Below are 11,608 nucleotides of genomic sequence, written 5' to 3' on the forward strand. Positions count from 1 at the left end.
ATGTTTTATTTGCTGCTTGTATTCAACATTATGTGCAGCACATCACATTATATACATGTACTATACACGGTATATATGTCTGGGTGTGTATTAAGGGAGTCTTTAACCATGATGCTAATGTCCATGTTGTGGTATTGTGGTATAGGCCGACAGAACCACAATACCCCAGCCAATTAAAAAGCAACATGTAAAATATAGCATGTGTTAAATACATGCAAGAACAATTACATGTATTGACTATTTAATTAGCTCAAGATAGACTGCAGACACCCAGACTTGTTATTTTTTTCACTCTTTACCAACCACCTAAATATAAACATACCAATATGGTATTAAACAAATCGTGGCTTAAAAATGTATATTTGAAGTTTGTGTAATGCTTTTTTTTTAAAAACAGACTTTGGATGAACATTCACTGTGTCAAAGATTCAAACTATAATGGAGCTTGAACACACTTTTTGTAAGTGATTAATCTGTCGATTATTTTCTCGTTTGGTCCATAAAATGTAGTGCATGGCGTGTTAACGTGCACGCATGATGCGTTTCCATGACGACTGACCGGAAAAAGACGCGCGTGACGTCATGTTTGCGTGACTCGCGATTTGTTAAAATGAGGTGCTAAAGTAACTCGAAACTTTAAAAACAGAGGCACATATACAGAGTTTCGCTGGTTATTTGTAGCGCTGCTCTTTTCGTGCAATCATCAGACTGCTCCAGCTTGACTGTGAGCGTGCTAACCGGGGCTAAAAGGTGCTAACGGAGCTAACTGTTGCGGCGCGGTAAACATGACATCACGCGCGTCTTTTTCCGGTCAGTCGTCATGGAAACTCATCATGTGTTAACGTGCGTTCACCTCGTGCCCAGCACTAATAAAATGTCAGAAAATGTTAATAAACCTTGATCAGAAATCTATCAAAATGGATGACGATTAACTAAGCAATAAATTAATTATTTGCAATTGTGACCACGTCCACATGACACCATTAAAAAATGTTTTTACTTGTATAGTCTGATGCAAGGATAAGAAGTTACAAATGAGTTCTATGTTAACATTTTATGAATTGACATAAAACAGCAATCACAAATAGAACAATTAAACTGTAGCCTGTATTGTTTCAAATTGCATTTTCAGTTTGAAAACAATTACTTGTTCAGCCCTAGTCTAACAATAATTGTTCAACTAAACAGTAGGAGACACTACAGACAATAATAAGGATGATGAGACTTGTGATTATTAAGTGCATTTATTGGTCATTAAAGGTCCAGCCACTCACTCAGACAGGCTGCCCTCACCGTCTCCCCTGCTGCTATCACTAACCATTTGCTATTGCACTGGTGCTTGCTCTTTTTTTTTTTTTTTCCTTTGCTGTTTATTTTATTTTTTTCCTGTGTTCGTTGTAATCATGACCTCTCGCTGTTTTAATTTCAGATTTGCATATCCACTTCCACTCCTTCCTCATTTGCATACAGCAAGAATGGCGAGCGGGCATCCCACAGACAAATTCAGTTTCATGTATCAACCAGACACGCACAAGAGGTACGGGGCACGCATGCACACTCACAAACATCCAATTGCACACACACAAACGCTCATGTCCGGAGTCCCATGCCCATATTCTCAATGATCAGGTAAGTTGAGATAATAGAGGCTTCTTTCGTCACCATTTTGAGACTTGTGATCAGCGATGTAGTGTACGCAGCTCTTTTATTAGGGCCTTCTCACTTAAACTTTAAGGGGGGCCTCTCCTCTGTTTACATGTGCAGTGGAAACCAGGCTGGTGGAGCCCGTCCTGCCTTTTTTGTTGCGGTAGTGAAAATAAGGCAGGCGTGCAATGTTTGGCTAAGTGGATTTTATGTCACTCAGGAAACCATTATTTTCAGTGCATTATGTCTTCATGTGATTTTCAGTCTCTACCTTGAGTACATGCTTATTTTGAGCCAACCTGAGGTGGCGCTGGATTTATTATTTTTTTCATTTTTTTTTGCATGCTTGTGAAATCCTTCAGCTGGTTTTTGCCATAAGATTCTGAATTTGGGAATAATGTGTGTGCGTATGCTTGATAAATGAAACCGTTCTCTCCAATTTACATGGCTTATGCCTCTCTTCCCTCCATTTTTTCCCTTTTATCTTCTCTTACCCCCTTCTCCACCACTGCTTCACTTTCCTTTTCGCTCTCTCTCTCTCTCTCTCTCTCTCTCTCTCTCTCTCTCTCTCTCTCTCAGCAAGAACAGATTAGCTGCAGCTATGAATCCAGTCTACAGCCCCGTTCAGCCTGGCACCCCATACGGAAACCCCAAAAACATGGCCTTTGCAGGTAAAACTAATGACAATTATGATTCACTATATCACTGCATGGATTTGCCTCTTTTTGCAAAGGAGGAAAAGCATCAAACATGTTTGCCCGTTACAGAAAAACCCATCCTTCTAATCGAATATGTGCAAGTTTAAAGTTTTATATGTGTAAGTTTTTTCGGTTTGTAAAAAAACACGTGTACCATGATAAAAGATCATTACCAATAATATATTGTATATATAAATCTCCCACACAGTCAATGTTTCTAGGAATACTTTAAAGGTCCAGTGTGTGATATGTCATTAGTATTATTTTAATTTGGCAGAAAATGCAATGAGGGTTACCAATATGTTACTAAATTTTATACATATTAATGGGCACATTAACGGCGTCAACGTTAACACATGACGCGTTTCCTGACGGCTGACCGGAAAAGGATGCGTGTGACGCGATGGTTACGTGACTCCCGATTGTTAAAATGAGTCTCTGAGTTAAAGTAACAATAAACTTTAAAATCAGAGGCACACATATGCACTACGCAGGTGCGCTGGTTATTTGTAGCGCTGCTTTTATCGTTTAATTAACAGACGGCTAACGTTCGACTGTAGGCGCGCTAACTGCGCTAAACGAGCTAATGGAGCTAACTAGTAAACGGTGCAGCACCATGAAAAATGGCCTTACTTGAGAGACTAATTTTAACAATCGGGGGTCACGTAAACATGATGTCATGCGCGTCTTTTTCCGGTCGTTCGGCATGGAAACGCATCATGCGTTAACGCCGTTAGCGCGCCCAGTACAGTTCAATGCAGATAATACTTTATTGTCCCTGCAGGGAAGTATCAATTGGGCAAATTGCTACAACAGCTGCCCAGCATAGAACAGAAATGGCATTTAAAGCGGACCTAGACCGGAAGTTCAAATTAACGCTGTTTTTTAGTGTGTATCTGCGTCATTACCTTGTTTTAGAAGCCCTGAAGGTTCTAAAAAAACATTTCAGCCACTGCTGAGATCGCTGTGTTTTATTGTAATCTCGAGCTCAGCGAGATCTCTGAAAAAACCCGGTCCGGTTACGTAAACACCGGTTCTCCAGAGCAGCAGATCGTCCTGCTTCGGGCACTAGTCTGGGCACATCCGGTTGCGTGCATTGAACCGCAGAAGAAGAAAAATGTCCGTTGTGGAGGTGTTTCACGAGCGACAGTGTCTTCTGACTCTGGGTCTGAGTCCGGGTCAAAGTCATAAAAGGGACTGCAGCAGGGAGTCGTGACGAAACTATTTTTAAACATTGTTAAAACAATGTTTTGATAATGAGGAGCAGTGCATCCACCGTTCCAGAGGTTGGGAGCTGCGTTTCTGAGAGCGGATGTGCTGAATAGTATTATAATAGCCAATCACAAGACTCTGTCTTCTGGGGGTGAGAGTTCACTCTGAAATATCGCGACTCAGGAACAGCGTCAGAAAAGAGGATTTCAATTGGCGCGTTTACAGCAACTAGGAGGTTTTTGACCATAAAAACAAGTTAATGTATGTAAGTAGACCTCCATAACTAACATATATGTGCAACAGGACCACTCTAGGTCCGCTTTATGGTCCTACAGTACACAAAATAACAAGAAACATACAGAATGACACGAAATGGATATATACAGTATATTTCACCTGCCCTAAACACATGAAAAATAACAAAATATATAGCAGACCTTGCCCGAGCCTTTAATTCATCTGTAAGTGCAATGTGCAAAATAATTGCTTGACCAGAAGCTAGGGTGGAGTGCCCGTGTTTCCTTGTTGAGGAGACTAACCGCCAAAATATACCGGTTGCTAACGGTTGCGCGTCAGGTCCGGAAGGTCAGAGTGTATACGCAGCACTTCTATTTCTGGCAGATGCCACAACAGCCGCGTAAATTGAGCAGAATTCAGCACGAGCGGTAGAGGAAGTAGGAAAATAAAACATCCGCTTTACTTTTCAGAATAAAACATCCAGTGTTGACATGACATTTTATTTTGCTTAACTTTATCATCGAGAGAATCGTTGCAAGCCCATGGTGCTCCTATTTCTTCGGTCGGTAGAAATACTGTTGTAGTGTTTACAACTGCTGCGAGTAAACCCTAGTCTTGCAACTCGCAGCGTATCCGTTCCGCAACCGGTGTGTTTTGGGGGGGATGTTGTTTTTTACACTCCGCAATGGCTCACATTTTGTACAGAATGTGTGTGCTGGGTCATTTAAGATACTATGAGCAAGTCTGATTACACAGCCTTCATAGGTGGACTTAAGGGAAGCCTAATCTTACTTGCCCATCACTTTCATTGCATACTTTACCATGCTTTCGGTCTGGCCCTTTAACTGGACTGAGAGCGTGCCGTACCATGGCTACCAGACCATAACTGAACACAGCGGAATAGAATATTAGCATGATACAAGAGCACACCCTGAACAGTGTGAGTCTGTGCAGGAAATGCAGCCTCGGAGCCAACCTCCCACACAAAAGGCCCATATTATCATTTAATTGTGAAATACAGTGAAACCCTGATATATTCTGAGATGGTTATCATACAATGGGAAGAAAAAACACATTTTGGCTCTAGTTGATGAGATGCACTAAAAGGCTGCACGGTCACAGATTATAAAGTCTTGTATGTCAGCTTATATGTGCAATGGTAAAGTCCATCAGAGACTGATCTCAGAGGGAAAGTGGAAAAAACACAGTGATGACTTTTGTGTTGCTTTTTCTCACTTTTACATCCAAGTAATCTGGTCATGTTTTGTTCGGTAATCTGACACCAATAATGTATAATCTTATGCCTTTTTTTAAAAAAAGAAACCTGACATGAAAAGTAAACATGAAGCTGAGATAATCAGACCGCTCCATAATAATATAACTTTGCCAGATACTCCTAAATGTTGTTTAATATGCTCCAGTGCACTTCTCTATATCTATTTAAAGCTGTTATACGCTGAACAGAATGCAAAATGTGAGTGATGGTATGATGCATTTTTAGGTTGAAAATTGTGTATTAGATTGCAAAGAGATGTATTGGAGTAAGATTAGATTAGATTTTAGTTTACCTTTGCTTGTAAACAAGATGGATGTGGGACCCAGCGAGAATTCGACAGATGAATTTTGGTAAACAACATTCCGTCTCGTATATTAATTGATTTGTAAGCACTCAACTCAGACACATTCAAATGATATAATACTTCATAAATATTGATCTCCATTTATGCAAAACTTGTTTTGAATGTCGATGTTAAATGTTACGCAGACTGAATTTTGAGATATTTTTAACAAGATTTTTAAAAACCGCTGCAACTTAGCTTCGTCTTCAGTATTCAGATGAGCTCATTTTCTATGTCACAATATATATGCCGTTACTCAAACCTAATATTGTTTTGTAAAGAGTTACACTTTAAGTGTTTGGTATATTAATCACAGTGTTATTTAAATCATATAAATCTAAATCTTGAGTACTGGTGAAGTCATAGAACCCAGTCCCTGAGAATGACTGTATCGTTTAATTTTAAAGTTAAAGATTAGCGCACAGGGTGAATTGAACAAGCGAATAGTCAAACCTATCAAAAGAAGCTGTGCTGCAGCAGCTGTAGTGTTTCTGGAATGAGAAACCACGCTTGTCTCCACATTACAATACTTTGATGTGTACAGTGCATACAGTAGAAACTACTCATTATTTCCAAGGATCTGGATTTAACAATGTGACTGTCAGTTATAGAGAGCAGCACTTGATCAATTATTTTCTCGTAATGCTGCTTCTTTTCACCTCCTTCTTCTCTCTATTGTTCCGTCATCTCTTTATGAGTGAAATATGTTTTTTTTTTTCCTGTCAAAAACCTTTTGTTTGCTTGTATTCGAGCACTTACGACAGAGAGTTTGTGCGCGCAGCTCCATTCACACACATGGATGTGCATTGCTACTGTTTCTGAATTTATTTTCATACCTCACCATTTTTGGTGTTCTATTGATGCAGACGTGTTTTTTTTTTTAATGACTGTAACCAAATAGTCCACGTGTGTTTGTGGTCCTCTCTGTTACGGTTTCTAATATTCCTTCTCCTGTGATGTGACGTCCCACAGGCTATCCAGGAGGTTACCCTGCCGCGGCCCCCACCTATTCACCCAACCTGTATCAAACAGGCAGTCCCGGGTATCCACCAGGTGAGCTACAACGCATATACACACACTCGCACACAGACACACAGACCATTTCATGATATTGTTTGTATTGTATTTTATAATCTGGCTTGATTTATAAAATACAAAAACATACACATTTATTGTATATGTTTTCGCCGGAGTTTGTTTGTTTGTTTGTCTGTTAGCAGGATTTTTCAGGAAATGTCTGCAGTGGGACCAGGAACACGTGATTAAATGTTGGGGCGTGATCCATAGACGCTATCACTATTTTTGCCCGCAGCTCCCCCACATCAAGTTGAAGTCGGTACACAGTAGCGCGTAGCTCGGTAGTACAGTCACCAGTGTAGTCGGCAGCCCTCTCCAGCTCCTTCAGTCGGTTATCATGTGATGCTAACGAGGCCTGCAGGTTATTGACAGCCGCCAACGGCTCGCTCCTCACCGAGGCAACATCCAGCTTAACATCCTCCCGCAGTGACTGAAGGGCCGCCCCAATCTCACCACAGACTGAATCCTGGAGGGAGTTGAGCGAGTCGGAGAATATCTTCGATGTGAGCGTATTGCTGCTAGTCAAGGCCTGGGGGGGTAGCCTAGCTAGCCGCAGCGGTCAACATCGCCGGTCGACTGGTTGAGCGGTGTTACATTGTTGTTTCGTGTATTTGGCGCCGTTATTGCAGTTTTAAAACAGTTTCTACTTGGTGTTGGACGTATAAATGACTTCAAGACATAGGAATTACTTATTTTGACAGTTATATTAAGTTTTAATAAGGGACCTTGTCTGAGACGCGTCTACATTCTAGCTTGCGCAACAGCGCCCTGCTATCACTATTTTTGTCGCTATATATATTTTTGTGGGGGGCTGAGCTGCCTTGGCGGAGGTCTGCGCTCTCAGAGTGCTTTTCTAGTTTTAGAGATGCAACCAACTATTATATTCGTAATCGATTAATCGTTTGGTGAGAAGATGTTCAAAAAACAAGGTTGATCAGTGTTTGTCAAACCTGGAAATGACGATGTTCATGAATGTCTCGTGTTTGTCCACAAAGCAAAATGATTCAGTTTTTAATGATTTCTTTGTTTTGTGGAGCAAAAAAATGAAGAAAATATTCACATCTAAGAAACGAAAACAATCGGAAATCTTGTTTTAATAATGAATAAAGCTTCAAATTGATTAATCGATTATCAAAATAGTTGACGATTAATTTAATAATCAATTAATTGATTGTTTCAGCTCTAGAATCAATTATTATACATATGATACATACGTTTAGGCTTTGAAGACCAACAATGTTTACATGTTATGTTTCACAAAACAACGAAACCAGGGTTTAGAATAAGTGGATATGAGGAATGAAGAATTTTTAATGACTTTAGAGGATGGACCTTTTATGTTTTTAATATACGTGCAGAAGGAATGAAGAAAACATGGTTATTATGGTAAAATACGAAAGGGTTGCTAAGTATAAGCATCGACTGAATCACAACATACTTGAGAAATATTAATTTCTGGAAACACGTATGACATTCTTTAAGCGGGAGAGTAATGTTCACTATTCTTCTGAATTTTAAGTATCTTACCAAGCCTGGTTGGGTTTGTAGATTTCATCTGTGCTCTTCTTTTCTTTTTTTTGAAGCCCCTCTCTTCTCTTCTCCTCTCGTCCCCTCCCCCAATTTGGTTTTATGTTTTTTCCTCAACAAAACATCAGGTAGACTCTGACAAAGCACATGCATCTTTGTTACAACACACCACCGAAACCTCATTACTGAGGATGTCGTTTTTGCTCAATTTATGGTGAAATTAAAAGGTTCACATTTTTATTTTTTTCCCAGATGAGCAGGTTATGGTCCGATGAGAACGGTATTGGTCAATGTCATTATTTTTTCGAAAGACCATATAAATAGACAAACTGTTTTCCTGTCAGCAGGGCTTTTGTGTAATTGTCACACGCCATTGTCCTCTAATGCCCTGCATGCACGTTAGAGCAAAGAATGTGTGCGAGGGTATGTATGCACACAGTTTTAGACACACACACACACACACACACACACACACAGAGCCGCTCCAGCATCTCTTTGTTCACTTGTTCTTGTGTGAGAGAGAAGCTTTCATAAGCTCTGCTGCTGCGGCAGCAGCTAGCAAGTAGCATGTTTGACCTTCAGGCTCCTCCAAGTGGCCGTTTAGAGGTACTGCGCTCTGGAGGGCAGAGCCCAGTTATAAACGTAGTCTGATTCAAATGCTTTCACTGTTTTGAATAGTGTCTTTCTAGACATTTAGAAGCTAGTAGTTGTCTTACCTGAATGAAGTAAATAAATACAGTTTAAAATTCAAAATTCACTGGCTTCTCATTACACAAGGCAGAGGAGCTGTTTTTATAAGCCTCCTGTTTAGACTAAATTAGCAATTCTAAGACTCGCAAACCCCTTGGCTGTGATGTTCTCCAAGCTCCACATCAAAAGGAAAGGTGGCACCAGTACCCCATCTGCTGGATTCTGCAGGATATGGGAATTAGAATTAAACTGGACTCTGACAATATATCTCGACTGCTGTGATTGATGCTGCTCTGCTCCAAGCAGCAATTATTTCTTTGGAAAACGGCTTGAAAAAACAATTAGCACTACCTTAATTGAATTAAAGTTATGGTCGCGTATGATGTATAATTCAGAATTTGATAGGCACTTGATGCTATGTCAGCTGTTTGCATGCTTACAGCTTATTGCACTGTAAATATTTTAAAGAAAATAATCTGTTTTTTCTTTCAGTTTATTAATTATCTTTCCCTTTCTGTGCCCTTTTATCAGGATATACTCCAGCAGGCACCCCATACAAAGTGCCACCCACTCAGTCAAATGGTGCACCACCTCCCTACACCCCGACCCCTACCCCATACCCGACAGCTATGTACCCCATCCGCAGTGCCTATCCTCAGCAGAACATATACGCACAGGTAAGAAAAACATTTCAATTATCTAATACGCTTTTACACTCGCGCACACCAATGCACATTTGGCTTCACACGTGTTTTCCTGTGTCCTTGACAGGGAGCGTACTATACTCAGCCGGTGTATGCGGCTCAGCCTCATGTGATCCATCACACCACTGTGGTGCAGCCCAATAGCATCCCCTCCACAGCCCTCTACCCTGCCCCAGTCCCCGTACAAGCTCCTCGCAACAACGGCATGGCTGCCATGGGGATGGTAGCTGGGACAACCATGGCTATGAGTGCAGGTAGGAACTCTCGAGTATCCATTTTCAGTTATACATATAAAATTTGTCGTAATCTTTACTTGACATCGTACGGTAAATTAATAGGCGTATAGAGGCCTATTTCCAGCAACCATCTCTCCAGTGTTCTAATGGTACATTGTGTTTGCTAATCGTGTTGGAAGGCTATTGGATGATTTGAAAAACCCTTGTTCAATTATGTTGGCACAGCTGAAAACAGTTTTGCTGGTTATTTGACCAAAGGTTCTTTTTAGTTTTAATGGAAAACAAAAAAAAAAATTGTATTGGTGACCCCAAACTTTTGAACGACAGTGTATGTTGACACTGTACACCAAAAGAGTAAGTGAGAAAATTGTGAGTTGCGGTCCTCAAATGAATCAAAATCACACAGGGAGTGAAACGCTACACATGCAAACACGGCATGAAAATCAATCACTGCAACTCCAGCAGCATTAACAGGAAATGGGGGGGAAAAAACAAGCCTGTGTAGCCAACACACAGACACATTTTACAAGTGAATAAAGCTCATTCATGGTGTTGTGTACTTCCTGTAGGGACTCTGTTGACAACGCCCCAGCACGCACAAATTGGAGCACACCCAGTTACTGTGCCAACCTACAGGCCCCAGGGGACACCTGGGTACAGCTACGTACCACCTCACTGGTAGAGTCCACCCATCATGTGAGTTTCTGCCCTGCTGCGGGTTTTAATCCACCTCTTTGAAGCGTTCATCACGCCCCCCTCCTCCTCCTCCTCTTTCATTCCTCTCTTTGTTCCACTTGTTTTCTCTCTCTCTCTGACTGAAAAAACTGCTGCCTCACTTTTCTGACGCCATCTTTAAAATCAAAGGCTTGCTTTAAATGTGTACGTCTGCTCCTCTTTTCTTCTGCCTCACCAGATCTGGAGTCCACCATCGTATGCAACTGCTCAAATCTTACACGGGCTCCCGCTGGTAACCATGGGAACTCGGCACCTGTCTGCAAGAACAAAACTAAAGTGCAAAAGCCACTTTACTATTATTTTTATTGTTACGCGACATTCTTTAACATTTTTACAGAAGCTGCTTTTTGTTTTTTTCCAGTTTATTTGCCAACCAGTCATTACTTTTATTTTGTATGGTTATTTTTTTTTTTTGTTATTATTATTATTATTATTTTATTTCCTCATTTTCCTTTGCTGTGTCTGTCATTGGAACTCCAGAAGGACTCTTGACCAATCACGGGTGTCGGTGTGGCTCCTGTCTCTGTGTTGTGCTGGTGTGTGGTCCTGCCTGCTGCTGCTCAGTTGGCTGGAATAATATTGGGCACTTACTCCTCATTATCATCTCCATCATCCACTACAAAGACTTACTGACGTATGCTGCCAAATCCTTTGACAACTAGGTATCAGCACAGGGTTTTTAACATGATTAGGCCTTTTTATTTTCAGTGTTTTTATTGTTTTTTTTTGCCACACTCAACCGAATTGCTTGAATTTTCCTTCTGGCTACCTTTTTTTTTTTCGCTACCTTGGTTCTCTCTTTGTTTCATTTCCAGCTTAATCTCAGCCGTTTTCCAGCATGTAGCCATCTGTCCGTCACTCACACCTCCTGTCACTCATGTAAGCTGCTGTGTCGACCACGAGCAGAGCACTTACTGACCACCAAACCAAACCGAGCGGCCCTGCTGCCGTGTTCCCACCTTGTCCGCATTAGCACCTTGTGCACGCTTTGGAAAACATTACCTTACTTCATCCTACATACTATGTTTTGACAAACCTCGCCAGAAGATATTTTCAAAGGTTGGTCAGGTCCCCGTCGGCTTCTTCATGTGGTTAGTGTAGGTTAAGGCAAAAGGTTAAGGAAAAAAAAAAAGTATTAATTTAACCAGTCAACAGCATGGGTGGTCGCACAAGCATGCTCCGTGGTCACTTAGTGGCACTTAATGTACAACACACACACGTGGGTTTCT

General features: G+C 41.0%; 1 protein-coding gene across 1 annotated transcript; it reads left to right on the forward strand.

Moving 5' to 3' along the window:
• Positions 1–1,460: 1,460 nt before the first annotated feature.
• fam168a (family with sequence similarity 168 member A) lies at positions 1,461–10,643 on the forward strand. Its single transcript, XM_083886711.1, has 7 exons — positions 1,461–1,537; positions 2,224–2,315; positions 6,383–6,463; positions 9,236–9,381; positions 9,476–9,662; positions 10,214–10,340; positions 10,558–10,643. The coding sequence occupies exons 1-6, from the start codon at positions 1,476–1,478 to the stop codon at positions 10,324–10,326; spliced, it is 681 nt and encodes a 226-aa protein (XP_083742837.1). The 5' UTR covers positions 1,461–1,475; the 3' UTR covers positions 10,327–10,340; positions 10,558–10,643.
• Positions 10,644–11,608: the final 965 nt, after the last annotated feature.

The sequence above is a fragment of the Microchirus variegatus genome (genome assembly GCF_963457635.1).
Source record: "Microchirus variegatus genome assembly, chromosome: 3".
In the NCBI taxonomy this organism is placed as follows: domain Eukaryota; kingdom Metazoa; phylum Chordata; class Actinopteri; order Pleuronectiformes; family Soleidae; genus Microchirus; species Microchirus variegatus.